Source organism: Corvus moneduloides, chromosome 14 (genome assembly GCF_009650955.1).
Source record: "Corvus moneduloides isolate bCorMon1 chromosome 14, bCorMon1.pri, whole genome shotgun sequence".
NCBI classification, from domain to species: domain Eukaryota; kingdom Metazoa; phylum Chordata; class Aves; order Passeriformes; family Corvidae; genus Corvus; species Corvus moneduloides.
The window spans coordinates 7,315,292-7,337,670 of NC_045489.1; the positions used below are offsets into that span (position 1 = coordinate 7,315,292).

General features: G+C 45.5%; 1 protein-coding gene across 3 annotated transcripts in view; it reads left to right on the forward strand.

Annotated features, from left to right (window-relative positions):
• The first annotated feature begins 215 nt into the window (after positions 1-215).
• The window catches only part of GPC4 (glypican 4), a 238,069-nt gene continuing 215,905 nt past the window's right edge, over positions 216-22,379 (forward strand). Inside the window, exons 1-2 of one of the 3 annotated variants that reach the window (XM_032123487.1) lie at positions 216-525; positions 9,440-9,601. In XM_032123487.1, coding sequence (XP_031979378.1) covers positions 360-525; positions 9,440-9,601 — 328 coding nt within the window. In that variant the 5' untranslated portion in view covers positions 216-359. The remainder of the gene's footprint in view (positions 526-9,439; positions 9,602-22,379) is intronic. The other 2 variants (XM_032123483.1, XM_032123484.1) reach the window with 2 other exon arrangements.

Genomic DNA, 22,379 nt, shown 5'->3' on the forward strand with positions numbered 1-22,379 from the left:
AGCGAGGGGGCACCGGGAGCAGCGCTCAGCGCGGTGTGAGCCCGCGGAGCTGCGCACCCCACGCCCGTCCGCAGCGGCGCCGGTGCCGGGCGGGAGCGCGCGCAGGGGCGCGAGGCGGGGCGGGGCAGCCCCGCGGGGCCCAATGAGCGCCGGGGCGGTGCCGCGCGCGGGGCGAGTTTCCCGCGGGCGGGGGGCGGGCACCAATCAGGGCCGGGGCGGGGAGGCGCGCGCGGGGCCGGGGCCCGCAGAGCGAGGAGCGGGGCTGAGCTTCGCTCCGCTGCTCCCAGTCCCGGCGCATCCCGGCACGGCGGGGATGCCCGCTGGCAGCGCGTAGAGGAGCGCCCCGGTGGCCCGGGAGGATGTTGGGGAGCAGCGGAGCGCTGCTGCTGCCGCTGCTGGCAGCCGTGCTGCTCGGTGCTCCGGTGCCCGCGCAGCCGGCGGGGGAAGCCGCCTGCCTCCCGGTCCGCACCGCCTTCCAGGTGCTGCAGCCCGGAGCCAAGTGGGTCCCCGAAGGCCCCGTGCCAGGTGAGATCGCCTTCTCCGTGGTGTCCAGCCGGCTGTCATCCCCTCCCTGGGGTTCACCCGGGGCTGTTCGGGTGCGGGGCGAAGCGGCTGCCCCGCCCCGAGCCGAGGCCGCGGACGGGGGGTCGCTGTGCGGCTGCGGGACGCTGCGGAGCCGGGTGCGGGCTGCCCGGTCTCCCGCGAGGAGCTCCTCTCCCCCGGCGGCAGGGGCTGCTGGACGCTCCGTGCCGGTGACCGCCGGGCTCGGCGCCTCGGATATGGGGATAACACGAAGCCTGGGATTACGTCGCGGTAATGGGAACCCGCTGGAGAGCGAATCTTTATTGCGCTCGGTTTGTTCAGGGGGGTCTTTCACCCCGGGTGGCCGAGGTGAGCTCGAGCTGTCGGGCAGAGCCGCGGCGCTGCTGGAGGGACCAGCTGGCCCCGTCCTCGCATGCCGCTGTCGGGGGTCCGGTGTGAGGTCCTTGGGAGCTCGCGGTGTCCTGGCCGGCGAGCGGAGGCTCCGCGCGCCCGTCACGTCTCTGCAGGTCCCGGGTCCGCCAGAGCTGCTTTCCACAGCGCGAGGTGTGCCAGGGTCCGAGGCAATCCCGCTCTGTAAGGCTGCTCCGAGAGCATCCAAACCCTCATCCCAGCCCGAGCCCGGGGTCTGCCGCAGCTCCAGGGGATGGGGCTGGAAAGAGGCAGCGCGGCTGCCTCGGGCTGTGCGGGTGCTGTGCGGGAGGTGAAGGCGCAGTGGGAGTCTGCAATAGATTTGGGAGAGGTGTTACTCTGCTCTGCAGTTCTTATTACAGGTGGCTGCCTCACCACCTACGCCCAGCAAGGCTGCTTTCCGTATATATGCCTCATTGCTATTTTAAAATGTAAGTGAAATACTTGAATTCTTTGCCTTTTAAAGGATCTTTTGCAGTTTTTTGGGAGCTAGGGAATGTCGGCTGCTCCGGGTGGGTGGCTGTGTGCTGGGAGTATGTGTACACAAACGGATCAGTTTTGATGGCTGCGTTATGGAGCTGTCTGGAGAGCTTGGTGCTGTTGTGTTGGGTTCAATACGCAGCGGAGAACGCCTGCCCTGAAAAGCTTATGATCAAAGTATGAAAAGGAAGAGGTAACAGGCAAACGTGACAGGCAGGGGAGGTGCAATGAGATCATCGCCAGCAGTGGCTGCTTCTAATAACGATGTGTTGAGTTACGTTTCTCGCATTTGGTGTCGCACAGGCCAGAAACACAAGAGTTCCTTCAGCAGTGATCTGCTGCAGCACAGGAGAGGAAGGGGGAAAATGGGGTGCCCAGGGCTGGGAATGTAAGACGTTGCGGCTGCTGGTGCAAATCCCAAGTCTTGTGGTCTGTAGGACTGCAGCAATGCCTCAGCTTAGCAAGACCTGTGAGAGATATAAGGGGAGTTTGGACATAAGTGAGAGTGTACCTTTCCTGTCACTACCTACATTCCTTTCTCATATAAATTTTGACACTTAATGGTCCTTTCAGACTAGCTGCGGGAACAGCATCTCTTTCTGTCCCACAGGGCCTTGGTCTCCTGGTCAGTAAGGAACAGGCACTGGAAATACTTTCAGTGACATGTTTGCATGAAGAGTTGCAGGAAAGGGAAAGAGCTGCTCTTATCACCACTGAATTGACAAATTCTGTTTGTCAGAAGGAAGGGAAGGTTTCTTTTGAAAGTCAGTGAAATTCTTGCTTTGATTCCTAAGTAACTTTACTGAGTATGTTTTTACATACTCTAGGGAGGTGATCGAGGGGTGGGCAGGTTCCTGGAGGATGACTCCCATTGTACTGAGGTGCTGCTGGGGCTGCCATGCTGCAATGTGATTGGTCCTTCCCCAGAAACCAGTAGCATCCTGTAGCCTGGCCTGGCTGTGATTGCAGTGGGTGTTTTTGCCCTGGTATCTTCCCATCCCAGCAGGGTTCAGGTTACTGGGGTTTCTCTGTTGTGCTTTTGCTCCCCTGTGAGCCCCAGCTACATCCCTGATAGTCAGGGGGAGTAAGGAGCCCTCTGCCTCTCTGCAGAGCCTGTGGGGAGCTGGATCAATACCTCATAACAGGGCTGGTGTTTCAAGTGAATGCTTCCAGCTTGTTACGATGATAAAGTTCCCACATATCAAATCGAAAGTGGATTTTACATTTGCCTAAGTACATAAACTTGATCATAATTAAAGCAATGACTGCTTGCTTATACCTTGGATCTGGCCCATCTTGCATGACTCTGTTTGGTAATTACACTTTAGAGCACTTGCTTCTCCTAGTAGCAGCTGCATAAATCTCTGTAATAGGCGAACATCACTCAAGGACTATTTTCCAGGCATCTGTTTATTGCTTTTCTTCCTTTCATACATCTGTCAATTAAAAAAAGTTTCAGAGTTCCCAGCCACAAATCACCATGGAATCAATTCTGAGAACCTTTCCCTACCACCTGGAGAAACTGAAGCTAAACAACTTGTTTAAAATATGGTTTTCTGGTGGTTTTTTTGTTTTTTTTTTTTTTTTTTTTTGTTTTTGGTCACAAACAGAAAACAATTGTTTCTGGAAGACCCAATTTGCATTATGAGCAGTTGTGGCTGAAGGAGTAAGTAGTGGAAATGCTGCTGAGTTGCAACACACACAGGAGAAATGTCCCACAGCTCAGTTTTACCGCATCAGTGGTGTGTGGGCTGGAGGGACATTGGCACAGCACTCTCTGTAGGAGAGCTCTGAAGTAGACAGAGACCACACTTCTAATTAAAAAACAAACCAAAAAAAAAAGGCAATTCTGATAAATGTGAGAACAGTGTCATGCTGTTTCGTGAGCAGTATTGATGTTCTGGGAGTAATTCTAGCTGCAGGCATGCACCAGGCAGTGAGAAGCTTGGTCTGCTCTGGTTCTGCAGTCTGGGGACCAGGTTTTTGTCACTCTGGAGCATGCTCAGAGGTGGGGAACAGCATGGCTCAACTACTGTCAGATGCAGCTGACTGTTCCGAGGGGTGGGAGGATGTAATTCATGGCAACATCTTGATTGGAGCTGGATCAGAGATCTTGTGCTGGGGAGGAGTGAAGGCAGGGTGATGGGAGAGTGCTTTTCCTAGGTTTTGATGAAGATGAGACTGAATGCCAGCTCCTGAACCAGCCTGTGGTTCTGTGTTGGGGTAGCTTCATGTACAGTAATAACTAAATTCTCTTTTTCCTATGTTGCCTGTCTTAGTTTTTTCCTTCATTTTCCTTTTCTCTGCATAATTTCTCCTATCTATAAACAGCAGCTTGAATTTCCATTTCTCCTGCTCTGCTTTTCTCTCCTTTTTGCCATTTGGGTTTCTCTGTATTGGTGGTGATGCTCCACATGCTGGTGCATGTGGTTAGAGGGGAAGGGGTGAGCTGGTGCCTTGGCAGGATGAGGAGAGGGGGTGGATGTCTCTGCTCTGGGACAATGGAAAACTGAGGAATATTTATCTTGACAGAAATATCTGCTGGTGGGTCTGTTTCCTTCTCCCACAGCAAGTTGTTATTTACAGCTTTTTGTTCCTTTTCTTTGATGGAAGCAAATATGGATTCACCCTAAGAAAATAGGAGATTAACCTTTTGGAGTTGAAGTGTAAGGCTTTACAAGTGGCTGGCTAAGCATGTCAAGCTTTCTTTTCTCTCTTTTTTTTTTTTGTTTTTGCAGCTGGTGTGTGCCAACGTACAGTTTAAAAATTAAAAATCTCAACTCTTCCTGTTGGTCTCTATGCGCCTTTGCTCATGAGCTTGTTTCCGTTGTACTCCTGCTCTTTTATTCTGTTTCTCCTGAGTGGGACTAATGATGCTCCTCCCTGTGCAGCCTTTCCATTTAGCTAAGCATGGTAGTTTAAGAGCTCAGTTTACTAGATAATTGAATTTTCTGTTCTTAATTATTTCAGGCCTGCAAGTTGTTCTCTTGATAGTTAAGAGAGCAGGAGCAGAACCCTAAAATCTAGCAACTTTCCCAGGCAGTGGTTTTATAGTGAGATCATTAATTTTATTTTTTTTTTCCCAGAGGTTAACTTTAACAACATCCTGAAGAGTGTTCTTCCCAGTCTTTGGAATGGCTGTAGGATGTGTGCATGTGACTGTAATAAATCTGTGTGGGGAGTGGGTGCCGAAAGTTAACTCCATTGATGACAGTGTTGATACATTTGTACATTTGTTAGGAGGAAACTTTTGCTCTGTAAAACATATTTTTCTCTGTAATGTTTTCTTTGAAAATATGTGTTTTTATAGAGTGTTAGATTTGCATGAGAATCATCTGGCCAACATTGTAACACCAGGGGAGGAATCCAGAGTCAGATGGCCTTGTGAAACACAAGATGGAATAGAAAATAAAGGATAATTAAGCAGTAATAAATATCCCATGTAGTACCCATACTGGTCCAACTTAAATCACCTATTGAATGAGGTTGATTTATAATTTATATCTCTTTAATTAGGTTTTAAAAAGATCAGCATTAAATATGGATTCTGGTTTCTAAACAGTTGCATTTCCTTTTCCTCCCCCCAAATGCTGAGCATTAAAAGGCACTGACAGATGTACAAACCCCTAATCACATAATCTAAAAGTTTTTAATAAAAAGTATTGAAAAAGCTGGGGGGAAATCCTCTACATTTAAATGTTGAGTCACTGCTTTTATCTATTTAAAGCATGATGCTGGTTGTAAAACAATTGGAGGAGGCAAATTGACCCAAACCAGCATCTTTCTTGTGGATAATATTAACAAATTGTTGAGTTAAGAGGGTGGGAGGAACTCCTCTGACATTTCCAGACTGCAGAAGGCGAAGGTGCCACTGCATGGCATAGCAGAGCCCCCTCACACAGGAGGAGGCTGCAGGAATGTAATGTTAAGCAGGGAGAGGTTCTTATTTTGCCAGTGTCTGGGGTAAATTTGGGGGGAATGTTAATCTGATTTAAACTGCCATTGGATCTAGGTGGGAAGGCTTACGTGCCCCAGTGTGCACAGCTTGTCTTCCTGTATCTGATGACAGGGTTGAAGCTATCCTGGAATGCTTAAAATCAAAGGAAAATCCTTCAGCCTTGTGAAGGAGTCCACAACTCCCCATAGATGATCTTGAGGGTTTTTATTTTTGACATTTAATCCACTGAAATTATTTTCACTTCTGCTGTACTAACCACCTATCTGTGGGAATAATTGTACATCAAAGTCAAATGTAATGGTTTCAAGTCACTGCTACCCGTCCGTCAGTAAAAATTTTCTGTCAGGAGGAGGAAGAGGCAGGGTGCTACTGAAATTACTGCAGCTTTAGAGTTTATTTCTGTCAGCTGGGAGCGTATGTGAAATTGCTGGAGCATTTACACTACTGTTCCCCAAGATGGCATAAATGGCACAGCTCTGATGGTGCCTGGCATTCCTGCACCCATGGAAGGGGCTGCAGCCAGTGCCTTCTTATCCATGGGAGCTGGGTGTCAGAGGGTCAGGCTGCTGTGCTTGGCATCTCATCATCTCACTAATCTTGCAAAGATTGGTATGTGAGCATCCAAATGCAATTTAATAAAACGGTTGCAGTAATTTGAGGGACACTTTCTTTCTGAAAATGAGTTTGTAGTGATTTATAGCAAAAGGAGAAGGTTGTTTGCAAGGGCTGAGACTGGCATTACAAGGTGTAATGACTTGAAACTTTAAGAAAAAGGGGTTGTGTAGGTTGGGAGATGAAAACAGTCTTAACAGTAAGGGCCATTAGGCAGCAGAATGGGCTTTGCTATCTCACAAGCTGGAGTATTGCTGGAGGTGTTTGTCTTAGATAAAATGCTGAGAGGGGGTGGATTGGGAGGCAGAGGTATGATTTGATGACTCACAGGACCTTTTCCATGCATTTTTTTTGAGCCAGAAACGTGTGGCACCCTAATTCATTTATTGCTCATGTCTGGTCCGTGGGCTTGCTGAGTGTTCCCAGGTATGTGTGTCTCTTCATCCTTCACACTTCTGGAGCACACATGGTTTGCACAGCCCCCGGCCCTTCGGGCTCTTGGGGGTGCTGCAGCTTGAGTGCAGAAGAGGCTCCTTCAAGCAATGGCACAAATAAACCCCAAATACAGTTGCAGGTCTAAAGGTTTTGTCTCTGTTTCATCCATGTCAGCTGGGGCTGAGGTCAGCGGGGTGGGTTTGTGGCTCCTGAGGGACTGGCATCAAAACCTCCCATCCTTATTTCTCCTGGGGGACTTGGAGATGGGAGTGTTTGAGCCAGCTCACCATCTGGGAAAGCCATACACAGAAAAGAGCTGGCAGATGGGAGTCAGGCCTCCATTCCTCATCCCTCTGTAGCAGCACTGTGCCAAGAAGAACCTTGTCCCTGGTACCTTTCAAGAGCCTGCCCTGCCTCTGTTGTCCTGTTGTGTTTACCATGACATTTCTTATCATGGTCATTGGTGTTAGTTGGCTGTCTCTGTAAAACATTTTAAGCTGAGTTAATTGCCAGGCTTTTTCCTCCTCCTCTGTGATTGCTCTGATACAGCAAGTGTCTTTCTTTTTACTGCACAAAAATAAAAATCTATTTAAGGGGAGAGTTTGGCTTAATTGCTAAAAAGAAGGATGGGATGTGAATAGATGACCTTGCTGCTTCCTATCCTTGGCTTTAACTTGCAGAGACCTCTTAATTGCCAACACTCAGGTTTTCTATATTGGTATTTCCATTAATCATGGAAGGATTTTTATTTTATAATTTGAAATGTGTCCTAATATAATAAATGTAGGAGGAAATAAGCTTTGTATTAAAAAGAAATTTATGGCTGTATTGTAGTGTTAAAGAGACCATGCTAAGCTTTTTTGCGGTGTAAATTGAGTTGGGTTTGACTTTAAAAAACCTCTTTAAATTGCTGTTATATAACTGCTTCTCTCATTAATGCAGTATCTTGCTGTTATGTGGTTTTTTGGTCCCTTTTATTTTTTCAATGCATGAAATACCTGTCACTGTGCTCCTCTGGGGTGGATGAGTTCATGAACCACTGAGGCTCGAGTTTCAGATGTTGGTGGCTCTGTGTCTGTGTCAGAGGGCTTGAGGAAGGGACTTGTGTTGGGCATCCTGCTTTGCAGAATGGGAAACCGATGCAGTGGGGAGCCAGGATGGGAGTTTGGACCCCTCTCTCCCCCTTTACAATGTGGTTTTTTTTCAGCCACAGCAGGACCTGCACTGGTTAAATCTCCTTTCTCCACATGCAGTGTGTGCTGTAGATGAAGTGTTTCATGTTCCTTTTCCCATGCTGTGCCAGGGGAAGGGACAGGGCTGGAGGGAGGAGGATTTCTGCTGTTGCTGCTCCTGAGCCCTGACAGCTGGTTTTCCCTTGGCACTGTGCATGACTGTTCTTCAGGAGGCACATGATTGAACTGACATTAATATTAATCTTGTTCTTCTAGACTACACTTGCAAAAGTGACTTTTGACACTTTCTAGTAATTAGGGAGAGAGTGGATGTCGTAAAAGGTTCCTGTCTCCTCTCCTTCACAAGAGTCTGAAAGGATGTATAATCCTTCCAGAGCAAAGATGTAAATTACCAAAGTAGCTTTTACTGAGGAAAAAACCCTTTATAACAAGCAGGAAGGCAGAGTGAGGGCCGAGAGGTGTGAGGAGCCTTCACTCTGTCAGGGCTGTTGGTCACTGGCCTGGGGACTGCTTCCTAATCCTGGTTCTTGGCAGTGCTGAACCTAGCAGGGAGCTGCTTTTGGTTTGGGCATGATGCAGTTTGGGTGGCAGACACTGAAATGTGAGGTTCTGGCTATTCTTTGACCCTGGATAGCCGTTTTTAATGGAGCTGTTGTTTGCTGTTTCAGTTTCTAAGAGCAGCATCAGATTAGATGTGTTTTGCATGAGAGCTGTTTGCTTTGATATGAGCTTGTTGCTCTGGTTGTGTGTTTGGGGCCTCAGTTTGCTCTTAAAAGTTGATTGAAGATGAGACTTTTTTTGCTGCTACTTCCAGCTCTTTTGTTTCATTTTCTGTTGTCTGAACCTAGAAAGATTTCTATTTTTTTCCCTAAATTTTATCTATTTTTAGCTAACAACACTTTTCTTAAAGTTGTATACTTTTTCCAGGAATAAATGCTTTGGGAATGTTAAAAAACGAAGTTTAGCATCACAGAGCAGTGCTGGAGATTCCAGAGCAAGTGGTGTCCCTCTGGTCTTTATCCCCTGGCTTTTGTCCCATCCTGGTGAATGAATCAAGGTGCTGCTGAAGAGGCTCTTGCCTTGTGCAGTGCTCAGAGCATCCCTCAGGATCTGTCCCTCTGCAGCGGGATGTCCATAAGTGAAGCGATAGGCCTTGAGCTTTGCCTGTTGCATTGGAGGAAGCATGGGATGGGGACATTAGTGGTACAATTTAAAAGTCAGCACTAAAAAACCAAGTAAATCATTATAGTTGTGTCCTTCTGCTATTACGGTTGTTGGGGATACAGAAGGGTAGAAATTGCAGGCAAATAGCACTGTTACATTTCAAATTACTTTTAAGTCTTCATGCAAATTACAAGAATATGCTCCTTGATGTACTACATACATTGCTCTATTCACTGTAAATACAGAGCCTCAAATCCTGTCTCTGTTTTCCACCTCCCACTCTATCTTTTCAGCCTGCCTGTGACTCCTCACTGGTGTGCTGTGGGCACACAGGAGACAGCAGGGCGAGGCTCGGGATCGCTCTGCTTGGCACCAGCACAGCAGTGCATGGAGTGTGTGGGAGCTGAAGCAAGCACTGTGCTGGCAGGCAAGCACAGCTCTTGGGGGCCACTGCTCAGCAATCTGGGCTCTGCCTTATCAGTCCTCTACTTTGGCCAAGCTGCTTGCTCAGGACAAATTCCAGAAATGTCATCAATTTGCCCAAGCAGTAATTGCGGCCATACTGATGCTTGGAGTTGGTTTCCTCTCCACTCTAAGCAATTTCACCTCCTAATGTGAATTTTCTACTCTTCTTGTGCCTCTCCAGGGACTGATCTGCAGGTATGTATCCCAAAGGGCTCCACGTGCTGCTCGAGGAAGATGGAGGAGAAGTACCAGGCAACCGCCCGCCTGAAAATGGAGCAGCTGCTGCAGTCTGCCAGTGTGGACCTGAAATTCCTTGTCATCCAGAACGCTGCTGTCTTCCAAGGTGAGTGCTCGGAGTGCTCCAGTCACGTGCAAGAGGAGACAGCATTTCTGCTCCTCTTCCTCAGCACTGGGCAATTGGAAGTGAGATGGCTGGAAGCTTTCTGTTCACTTGTTTTCATGTGTTTATAGATATTATATATGCTTGTTTATGATTAGTAATACACCTGGTTTGCTGTATGGTTACTCTGCAGGGTTTGTCCTAAATATTCCTGCAGCTGTAAGAATGAATGGAAATTTAAAGACTAAACTTCTTGAGGTGCTCCAAGAATTAAAATCTGTGTGCAAGTATTGACTTGTCTGACTCTGTCAGTCCCAAAATACAGGTTGCAGGGATATGATCTGGTTGTCACCTCAGTGTAATGCTTGGTAAGATCTGCCTCAACTGTGTGTATTGTTATTGTTATCAACTGCACAACAAAGTTGGTTATTCTGTGGGAAAGGTGGCAGAGGCTGCTGGTTCCCAAATGTGGTCCCTGGTGCCCCAGGCGGTATTTGAATGCTTGGTGACCTGATGCCCTGCTGTCTGGGGCAGCTTTCTTTCTAATGATAGCATGATGGTTTTGTTTGTTTGCTTGTTTTTTCTTTGCAAAATGAATCTTGGAATATTTTTTAGTGTGATTACACACTAGTTTGTGCCACTTAAATCTGTAATCATCTTTTTAGGGCCTTTACACAAGCAAAACTTATTCCATCCATGGTTATTGTGTGGTGAAATGACTGCTTATTTGTTGAGTGCTGTCCTATTAAGGTTCCATCATTCTGTATTAATGGTGTTTTTGCCTGTATTTAAAAAAGCAGTCATGGGCAATCAAGCATTTTTTCCTTCCTGGTGATATTTTTGCAGAATAATTGCTTTATTTTTGTTTATGCCTCACTAATAGCAAGACCCAAGGCCTGCTGAAGCCTGTGAGATCAGGGCAGAGCTCTGTTCTGGGCCACAACTAACTGATGAAGTCTAATATGTTGTTTTTCTCTATGTAAGATCAAATGAATTGCTGAGGGGATAACAGCAAATTTTTTCCCCCCAGTAATTCTTAATGCAGTTACCATTAAGTTCCAATTCTAATAACCAGAATGGAGTAAAACTAATGAGTGAGTGGTTTCCTAGGCACTGGAAGTGTGGACAGGATTCAGAAATGGTGAATAACCTGGGTGGAATACAAAGTGTCTGCCTCCCTCCTTCCCATTTGACAGAAACTGCAACATTAGTTTTTATTGTGTGTGGGAATGACACCCTGTGGTTGTGCACAGCAGTTGGGTGCTCTGGCTCTGAACTTTCTTCCTCTTCTGGAGAGAGCTGAATCCCTTGCTTTGATTTTATTATATTCCACTCCCCCCCCCCTTTTTTTTTTTTTTTTAACTGTTATTTGCATCCTGGCCCAGAGACCTGTGATGGGATTTTGAAGCTGAAGTTATTCTGAGAAGCCCTGGTATGTGGACTTGCCATTCTTGGTGGTGGGGAAGAAAAGCATTTAATTGAACAGTTTCTGACCACTTCTGCTTATGAAAAAGCTCGTGACTAATAATCGTTGGCAATCCCATTGCAGAGGAGGAATTCCTAGCTGGAACCATTGAGGAGCTCAGTTTAATTACCTTGTATAAAGTGTTTTGGACTTGGAAGGATGGTTCATTAGACTTTGAACATCATTTACTTTTGTTGTCTTTAAAATTAGTCTGAAAGTATGTAGAAGAACACTTTTAAATAGGTTGATCTTTTGATTGCTGCTTGCTTAAGAGTATTTTGATGGCAGTGCCAGAGGCTGTTCCAGCTATAGATATTGTGCTGGATGCCCCTGGCAGGGCTGTGCCTGGGGCTGTGCAGGGCACTCAGCTTTTTGGGGGATGCTGGAATGGTCAGGGAAGAGGAGCCCCTGACCACCATTGGAGTGGCCCCTGAGCATCTCCTGCAGGTCCTGGGCAGATTCCCTGTGGCTTTAGGAATTGGGACTGCAGGAATGGGATAGTTGAAAGCAGTGCCAGCTGTGAGATGTGCTCTGGCAGGGAAGAGAGCTCCCAATGTGTCTTGCTTTGGGTCAGACCCCCAGTCTGGGGACCCAGTGCAGAGGATGGATAATTGCACCTGTCTCCAGGGAGGGGAAATGTGTTGGTATGGAAATACAGCCCAACCACTCATATTAAAAACACAAATGTGAAATCCTTCAGAGTTAATTTTAATATTTTTACCCTGGCATCTAAAGGGACTGCTAGTCTGACAAGCAGAATCTCACCCAGATGTTATTATTTTGCACCAAATTTAATTTCTTCCTGCTGAAGCTAGAGCAGCATCTCTGCTGATAAAGATCAAGGGAAATTATCTGGCATTTACAGGAAATCTCATCCAGGCCTATCTGTTACAATGTTCACTTAGCAAAGTTTATTAGATTATTAGTTTTAGACCCTTGGGCCTTTTCTTTATTGCAGTTAAAAAGGAAAAATCCCAACCAAAAAAATCCTCCATTCACTAAATTTAAATGGTACAATTAGCATCTGGTCTTATCTTGCAGGCATTTTTTAAAATTATGAAGATGATTTAAGCAGTGATTTAATCTTTTGGAAACTTGCTGTGTTTGACAGTGTTAAAATGGATTGTGGCTGCCATGACTGCAGTTAAATCTTACTCCAGGATTTTTTTTTGCAGGCAGTTTTTTCACTTTCCCTTGGTGTATCCGTGCTGGTACCTGCCCGTGTGGGCACCTCCTGGTTGCGGTTCTCAGCTCTGAAGCTGGGATGTACCCCATCACCTCAGAACTGCTCATCTGTCTTTTGTCACGTGACATTTAGTATTGCTAAATGTTCTCATGCAAACTAACCAGTAGTTAGTGCAACTCACCTTCTGGAGAGAACAGTGAGAACCTTGCCTATGGTTTGCTTTCTCCCCTCTTTCTCTTCTGGTAGATCTTTGCTTTTTCAGTGGGGGAATTTCTGGTCCTGCCACCATCTAGTCTTTTCCTATTGAAACAATGAGAACAAAAAAAACCCCCTCAATGAATTCTACTGATTTCCTAAATATTAAATCTGAATAGCTCAACTTTGTGAAAGGTAAACTTGAGCAGGAAAATACCATTGTGGTTCTTCATCTGTCCTTCCCCTCACTAAGGAACTCTGTTCCCTGGGGTTGGCTTGTGTGCATGTTTATCAGTCTGATTTCTTCTGCTTCCCAAGCTTGGGAATATGCTTTTGAATGGTCACTTAATTTCTTGCCCTGCATATTGGCCACATTGCTCTATGGATAACAGAAAATGAAATCTTTAGCAACTGCTCACTTGCAGCTTTTGTGGTATGTTCCTCCCAGTTCTTTGTTCAAGGGAAAAGGCACTTTAAAAAGTGGAAAGATGGCAACACAAGCACAGAAGGACCTCTGAGAGGAGAGGAGCATCTGCACCCATTCTTTATGTCAGACTTTCTGGTAATCTCCCCCCTCAATCAAGTGAGAAGAGCAGGAACAGGAGAGCTGACTGTGAGGGACTGCTTCTGCACACTGAGCTCCTGGGGAGAACTGCTTTCAGTATTTTAAGTGATTGCTCAAGTAAGTGTTCAGCAGGATCTCTTACTGCCTTTCTGCAGCCTCTTCTGTTGATGCCAGTCCCATCCTGGAGGGACTTTTCCATGTGGTGCAAACAAGGGGCTGTTGGAGTGTGTCAGTGGCTGCTCTGTCTTCTCCTGGCAGTGGCATAAATCGTGAGATACACAATGTGGTTGATTCTGACCCTGAACTGAGCTGTCCCAATGCTTGTGTGGGTGCAGAATTTCCTTCCACCCACTTCCCAAATAGCTCCTGTGGGGCTGCATTGCTGCTGGAGCTTTGGGAATGTGCTGGATGGTGGTAAGGTAGTGTTGCCTTTCCCTGGTCTTGAAATTAAGAGCCAGGCATGGTTTAAAGGAAAAGGGGTTTTTACCTTGGTATTTATTTAAGGATCCTTAAGGTTCACTTTGTTCAGGTGGAATGTGCCAAAATGCATACACACGTATAGATAGATCGCGTATACAATTTATAGACCTTGCAAATTAGCATATCTATCAAAGATTCCCCAATGAGAAGCTTAAATGAATAGTGTGATATCCCCCCCCCCCCCCCCCCAAGGAATATCCCCCTGGATGGGCCTATCTTAGTTTACAGGATGTGTTCTGGAGAGGACCTTGGTTTCTCAGGATAGTGTAGGGCCTTCTGGCCTCCAACTGTGAGGCCCCCAGGATGTTTGGTCTCCTGGCTTAATGGAATATTGGGTCTAAGCTAAGTTATCAGACTTAAAGAATTACAGGTATGCATGCTAAAAGCACTGGGGATACATAAAAGCTATATAAAAGGGTGTATGAAAAGTATATATAAAAAAGGCAAAAAATCATCATGGCATCAGTATGAGTGCAGTAACCCAAACTGGAAAATTGACTGGGATGCTGCAGTTGAGGGCCCCTTGGTGAAGGCCTGTAGGTGTAAATGAAGGCCTGGTCTGTTCCTTCTCAAAGACAATGGCGTCTTCCCTTCTGCAGATGGCAGCTGGACAATAACAAAAGCTGTATCGGGGAAAACTTGCAGGGGCTACAGAGATTTGAGAGGCTTTTGGGATGTGTATTTCACAGTGGTTTCTAGGAAGACCATAATAAATCAACACCAACCAACCTGCCTGTACATGTTTATTTTCTTATTCGTAGGAGAATCCTGTTCCTTGTCTCCTCTGGATGGGGCCCTCAGTGGTTCTGGCAGAGCAGGTGCTGTGGGGAGGATGTCAGTTCATCTCCCCTTGTGTGCTGTGGTAGGATAAAGGCAGAGCTGTTAACTCTTAGTCCTTCCAGGCAGCTCTGAAGGCTGTAAATCCTCCATTAGGCATAAATGCAGCCATTCTGGTTATTTATAGTTATTTACACTATCCATTCATATCTGTCAGGAATGAAGGCAGTTTTGACATTGCAAGCTTCTATCAGGTTATCTTTAATCAGTTTAGAGGCACCTAAGCCACAAATATATCAAATAGCTGATCCTAATGTTGGAGTCCTCTAAAGTATGACTGAATTATTTATTTTGTTATGATGAAAATGTCTGGGCTTTATTGGGTTTTCTTTGAAGAACTTGATTCTGCTTGAAGTCTGGAAGATAAAAGATCAGTGATTGTCTCTCCAAGTTTCTTATTCCAAATCCTTCAAGGCTTTTAGTTTTTCATGAGCCGCTGTTACTACTTTAGAGTCAAGGTGAGAGAGCTGAGATTTCTTTTATTCTATTGATGAGGTTTAACTGTACAAAGAATTTTATCTTTACTAATTATGCCTTGCACAGGTAAATCCAAGATACACACAGCAATTAGATGAGAAGAGATGGGCTGTGTGGTGAGAGCTTTTGCACGTTAATCACCAAGAAGGGGTCTATTGATACCAGCACTGCCCAGCAGAGCTTGTCTCTTATCATTTGGAACAGTTTAATACTCCAGTGTCTTTAAGCCAATTAAGTTTTGATAATTCAGGAAGGTCTTTCCGGTGCTGGCAGAAATAACGAGCCTTGGGTGGACTTTAGCACTGTGTTGTTCTACAGGTCGTTGCCCTTAGTGTGGGGAGGGAGGGAAGAGGTGATATGGGGCAAGTGGGAGAAGTCTCTAGCTTGGAAAGTTACTAACTATTTCTGAATGTGGAGGTGAGAGGTGCTGGGACTTGGGAGGTCTTGGAGTTGAACCAGCGCTGCAGAGGGGAGATGAAACCAACAGGTCACAGCTGTGGTGTGTGGATGGGCTTGGTTGTGTAACCAGTGTGCAGGGTTGCACAGTTTTTCTAAACAAGAGGAAAGTGATTAGGATTACCTGAATAAATGTATAAAATAATTCTTAGCAGGACTTGAAAGTCTCCTGAGTGGGGTGGTCAGTTTAGTAGCTGCAGGTGGAAAGCACATGTGAAAATGTCAGCTCCTGCTTGTGGGCTTGTAAAATATTAAGCTGACATTTTGGAGTAGACTCAAAAAATGAATACATTTTTTTGGAAGAGAATATTAAAACTCTTATTAGACTTTACAAGTAAATAAGCTCAAGAAGCAGATCTCTGTATCATCTTATCATTCCTCTTCCTAATTAGTCCTCTGCTAACTGGAGTCTTGCTGCATTCTTCTGTGGTGCACCTATCTCCACTGTGGCTCTTCTCTCCAAAAGCTTTTTAATTTGTTGTTGCTTTAATATTTTCTTTTTTTAATATCTTGTATTTAAAATAGGAATTGTCTCACTGGGTCAATTCAGGCTGGTGTTCTGCCTTTGGTGGGGCTTCCTGCCAGATGCTTTGGATTTACAAAGTTTGTAGTGGAAAACTATGGTGATACATTTACCAGGTTGAAAACTATGGTCTAAACCAATGATTACGGGTAGGTGGAAATAATGTCTGCATAATGAGAGATCTCTGCCTGTCAGAATTGGTCTAGGGAGGTAATGTTTCCTTTCAAATAACCAGAACTTACTGTTCATAAATCACAGTTAATCTGTTTATTACACCAGCATATGAAGCTGGAAGTCTGGAGTGTGCCATAATGCTTAGCTTTAGGAGCAGAGCTGTAATAGCAGCAGCAATTTCAAATGATTTGAAATTGGGGGATCAGCAAAATGCAGGAGTTTGTGGAGGCTCTGGGCATTAAAAATGACTGTTGAGGATTGATGAGTTTCTTTAACGAATTGTAAAATCCATCATGCAGGAGTTAGGGCATGAAACTGCCCTCCTGAGCCACATAAACCATGGCTTTGGAAGTATTGCATGACAGTGCATGCTACTGGGAAGGGATGTTCTGAATTATCTTTGATTTTGCTTTTGTTTCTTCCTCTCATTGCCTGAAGTTTCACTGCCGGCACAGCACTGGCATGCGGCTCACTGGGCTCTGGGGATGCTGAATGGGGCTTCCCCCAGAGGAGCCTCTCAGTGCCCCTCTCGATGCTGAGCTTGAGGTGTGGGGCTCCCCTCCTGCCTGGGCTCCCTCTCTCCTGCCTCAGTCAGTACCAGAGTGGTCCCATTCCCCATGATTTCCCAAAACCCTGGTGCATCTTGGACAGCCTTGCTCATAGTTGATGGAGAACTTGGCATGTGTCTCTGGGGTGTCTCCTTGCAGGAGGGACGGTGTTGGCTTTTGCTACTGTTTCCCCGCATCCTCCCTGGAGCTCTGCAACACATCCCCCCGCACGGATGGCTTCTCATGCTTCCACCTACATTTCCATGCATCTATTGACTGCTGCAGGAAGATTCTGTGTTATGCCCTTTGCAGAGATTTAGCAGCAACCCTCTGGCATGTCCGTGGAGGAGTAAAATGTGCAGTAGGAGATATTCCTGGCCCCCTAGTCCCTGCTTTTGGAGCCTTCATGGCTTGAGGGGTGCAGCAGTGGGGAGTTGTGTGTGGTTGAGATCCCTCCCTGTGTCCTGCCTCTGTTTTTCCCCTGCAATTAAACACTGCTGGTGTCCATCCCCTCATCGGTGAAATGAGGCTTGGAGGTTAATAAGGGACTTTTTGTAACTACCTATGTGCTGCTTCAGCAGTTTTTAAGCACTGCATTTGGTGTCTGGGCTTAGGGGTCCCCAGTTCAAAGTGCGTGGAGGAGTTCCTGGATGCTTGTGCCTTCTGCTGCTAGAGTGCTGTCCCCTGCCAGCTCTGATGCTGCTTTTCTGCTGTGGAAAGGGATGGTGCTTTCCTGCTTCTGAAGGGGGAGGGAGGAATTGACTGCGTGCACCTTGGGGCTGCTCCCTGGAATTAATGCTGCAGCTCCATAGGGAGTGTAGACCTTTTGGATGGGGAGGTGTCTGGGCTGGGGGTCTGCAGGAGGATCACAGCCTTGCTGGAGTGCCTGTGGCATTTCCTACAGTTCCTCCACGTCTGCTTGGTGGTGCTGCCTCTGTCCCATCTGCTCTGAACCACATGGGCAGAACACTTTCCTGTCGGAGAGTGAGTTGAGACAACCAGGGAGTGAGAGCTCCCCGTTCCTTCTCGTCTCCTGCTTCCACAAGTGGGCTGTTTTCTGGAAATACCTTTTGAGGTCCAAGTTGTCATCTTTTGATGTTCAAGTACTAATGTTCTTTAAATGCCTCCCAACGCTATAAAGCAGTCAAATGACATCTCTTTAGCTTGCAGTAAGGTGATATAAATGTCATGTTACCCTTGAATGTGGTATTTATGGAACTACTTGGTGCTATTGAATATTAGTGTTTTATCCTTTGTAGTTCCAGTACAGAAATGGGTACAGCAGCATCTTCCATCACTTGTCCTGAAAGGATATATAGAGGCATTCTCATCCTGCAAAGTGCTTAAAATGCAAACAAGAGTTAGTTTGCATTTGCTGGGAAGGAAAGGGAGAAGGAAGCCAGCACCCAGCAATAAAGACAGGGGCTGTCTCTGTAACGAAAACATTTTGCTAGATTGTCATCTGCTTCACTTTTAAAGCAGCAATAAGATACAGTGATAAAATGGCCAATGGTGCATTTCATCCGAGGGAAATGAACTCTTGCTGAGCCAATTAAACTGTCAATACACTGTGGTTTCATGCTCCCTTGAGCAGACTGGGTCACCTCAGGTGTGTTACTCACTCTGACTTCACCACTGATGTGAAATCAATTTTAGCAATTTATAATCTTTCATTCTACTGTGAAAGTATATTAATCTGTGAAAAACACCACTCAGACAGTGAGGACGGATGACAGTTTTCCTCATAGGTGTGTATGGCTGGCACTGCCTCTTGGATTATCTGGTGCATGGAAGGCTATGTAACTTTTGGACACTCTAGAGACACTGACAATCTAGTCTTCAAGCATAGGGCTTTATGCTTAAAATGTTAGAAAAATCATAGCAGCGCCTTGGTCAAACTTTTTACTACTCAACTGAAATTGAGTACTTTGAAATTGGCTTTATTCCCTCAGCCCAGAAGAGGCAGAGCTCTCCACATTGCTTTTGGTATCAAAGAAGTGCTTGTGGCAGACTTGTGGTATTACTGCTCACTAGAAAGTAAAGCAGATACATCTGGCATCGATGGTGGAGAGATGGTGAGGGATATAGAATCTTCTGTGTTTGTTTCTGTGGCAGCAGTATCTGAATGTTTGAGTTTAGGTTTTTGTCCTGCAGCTGTGAAGGGGATGCAGGCTGGACTGTGTCTGGTTAGGATTACCTGGAAAAACCCCTTCCATCCAGGCACACTGGGATGCTGTACCTGGTGCTGTGTCTACTTGCAGCCCTCAGAGTGCAGGTGTCATAGGAATCATGGAATCATTTAGGTTGGAAAAGACATTTAAGTTCATTGAATCCAACCATTAACCCAGCACTGCCAAGCCTACCACTAAACCATTTCCCCAGGTGCCACATCCACACGGTTTTTGAACACTTCCAGGGAGGGAGTTACATTGAATTTGTGATTGCTGTGGTGTGCACAGTGGCTGAGCTTATTTAGGTGTTTTTGATGGGTGCTGAATTGAGCCCACTTGTCCTGTGTCACACTGGTTGGTCAGAGATGGACACGCAGGTTTGCGTGTAGCAGCCAGGGCTGCACAGGAGATGAGTGAAAATTCTGATGTGTGAAAGTAAAGCCATTTCCATGAAGTATTGCATCTAGGAATTAATGCATCTTCTATGACAGATTAAATGTAGGAAGCACTGTGTGTTTAATCTGCTACTATTAAAAAAACCCCAAAACTTAATTGGAAAAAAATCATCTGAATGTGTGCTTGAGAGAAAAAAATCACAAACCTGTTGGTTAGCAAGTGAAGATTAAAAAAACCAACCCTCTGAGACAAGGCAAAACAAAGAGCAGTGTAGCTCAATTGCATGTGAATTCTTTTGCTGATTATCTCTTCCCAAATTTGTCATCTTCAAGTCAAAAAAAATCTATGACCGGGTGTCATAAAGAAGCAATTTTAAAAGCAGTAGAGGATAGTAAGGCTGCCTCTAGGATTACAGCTCACAGCTTTGGAATTCACTCTTTTTGAAGGAAATTGGTGAGTAACGGATTGCAGTAATACAGTGTATTTGTATTGGTCAAATTCCTATTATGATTACAGTGAAAAATTATGTTCCTTTTTCTAGGGAAAGGAAATTAAATAGGCCTAGTAATCCATGTAAGGAGATTGGCTTACTAAAAGGAGGAAAGAATGTGAAGGCTAATCAGATCAATGCATACTCTCAAATCTATCTCATTAAGAAAATAAAATCAAATTGCTACTGAATTTCCAAGGAATTATATTGAAATGACACACATGCTTTTACTGCCTTTTAATTATGAAATTATTTTAATCTGCTTGAGTCTGCTATGTAAGTGGGCTATCAGCTGTTCTTAAATATTGGCTCATAAATTCAGAATAGGTCTTTAAATGGAAGAAAATAGTATCCCTGGTCCTTCATCTGAGAATGCCAGCCCAGATCATGACAGGGTGAGAGCTACTATTTGTACTGGAGAAATCTGCATTGGTTGATTCAGGTGCACAACTTCCCTCTGGACGAGGCTTTTAAGGTTGTTATTTATGCTGTCATTTGTCAGGGGAGCGCTTGGTCTCCGATGTCCAGCTGCACAGCCATGATCCACCTTCTTATGAGACCTGTGGGAATGGTTATGTGCTTAGTGAGAGCTGGATGGAGGCCTCTGAGGTGGCCTGAGAAGGATTTTCATGTGTGATGTAAGGCATTGCCCCCCTCAGTGGGGCTGGGGTGCACAGCTGGTGGGTGGTTGTGCAGCTAAGCCTCCTCTTGTGTAGACAAGACATTAAAAAAAATTAAAACGTAAATGAAAGTACTGTCTAAAAAGAAAAATGACAAGAAGAATGCTGAATCTCTTGCACAGCATTTTTGCTTCCAGCAAACACTTCTGTCAGGAGTTGGCCTCTGCTGTTAATATGTCAGTAAGACACATTGAAAACTTGGGCTTTTTTTTTTTTGGATGAGAAAATACAAGAGCCCAGCAGTGGATGGTGGTCTTCTGCTCAGCCTCTTGTGGAGGACAGGGTGATGGCTGGTGGCCTTCTCTGTCTTTGCAGAAGAGCTGTGTGTGCTGGTTGGAGGGAGGATGGTGTTTGACCATCAGGGGCCTGCCAAAGTACTGCCATGGACACACGGGAGCAGCATGTGTGAGACTGACCAGTGGCTGTCCCAGCTTAAGCAGAGCTGGTTTTAGGGGAGGGCAGGGGGGAGAGATGGTTAGTCTTGCCTGTGGTCCTGCAGGAGGATGGCATGACTGCTTGGTGAGTTGTGTGCTGGACTTCACCCTCTGTAGAAATGAGGGACAACAGGAGGAGGATGCCCGGCCTCTGGGCTGCTGGTATGCTGCTGAGGGATGGCCTGAACACTGGGACGCTCTGCAGGTGCCTCTAGGAACAGCCCAACACCTCCTGGCTTGCTGTAGGTTCACATCTGCCCAGCTGTGCTGGGTGCCTATGGCAGCTCTCCTGGGGGTGGGACCTAGGATGCGGCTGAGGTGCTAATGTCATCTGTCAGCTGGCAAAGAGGGGAGACCACACAGTGCAGGAACCAGGAGATCACACTTTTACTGCAACTTGTGCGAGGCTGCAGCACTGGAATAAATGAAGAGAGTGCCTGCATTTAGACGGGTAGCCTTGAAAAGGGGGAAAGATCTGCCTTGAAGAGCACTGCGCCGATGGAGCCTTCACTGTCCTTGGGAATGAGCTTTGTGACTTCTGAAGAAAGACTAGAGGTTTGTTTCCATACTGAGCAGCTCTTCTGTGTTTGCTGAGAGGTGGCACTTGTATGTTGGAATTTGCAGTAGCTTTAAAGCTGGAGGTGATAAGCTATGTTTTCCCCTCTCTTGCTTTGTTTATAGGTTGTTTAGATAATGGCCTGGAAATTGTATTAGTAACCTTGTACATCACGTTTTGCTACCAGTGAGAAGTAAACAGTGCATTTGACATTTGAAGAAATGGTTTATTTTCTAAGGGATGTGATTCAGAATCTGGTTCTTGAACTAATGGACAGTATAATGCTACTTTTTACTAGGTTGCACAGATTTTTACCTTGAAGATGCTCTATAAAGTGCTCTGCATTACTATTGTTAAACAAAAGCAAATGCTTCACATCAAATGAGAAGGCAGTGTTTGAACTGGAGAGAGGTTGAAACCCATTTCTTTGTCTAGCTTGTGATGCTTCACTGTGACATAAGAATGAAAAATAATTAGACTCACTAGTAAGTAAATATTTGGTCCTGAAATGCATCTTGAACATACAAAGCTGGAAAGAGAGTAACCTCTCCAGAGGCATGTTGATCCTCCTGGATTCATCTCACACCAACAACTAGATCACAAAATTGTGTCCAGAAAACTACATCAGAAAGACATTATTGAGGGTGAAAAGTTTATAAAGGTTATGAATAAACCAGGCAATCTCTGCAACCTCAATTTGGTTTTTTGTGCATTGGAATACAGCCTTTAATGATAGTATCACGAGTTTTTCCACAAGGTTCTTCCCTTGTGTAAGGGTACTGAATGAATGTCCCTTAATGAGTTGTTTTCGTTCTCCTTGTTGTTTGATGTCTATTTTTGAATACTTTTAAATGACACCTAAAAGATAGAATCCTTCAAAATTTTCAATTACATGTGAGTACTTCATTTTCATGCTGCTTCATAATGCTCAACACTGAGAAGAAGCATGTTTCTTTCACAGATAGAAAAACTAGAACTCAGAAGGACCTTAATTAAGACCTTTCAATTTTGTGTTCACTGCAGTGTAACAATAGATACTCAGGTTCTAGGTCTTGGGCTTGGGTTCAGCTTCTTTGGTTAATGCTGGCTTTTACACCACATGCCTTTTGTCCTCTGAAGCTGGCAAGGCAAAGAGCTGGAGGGGCAGT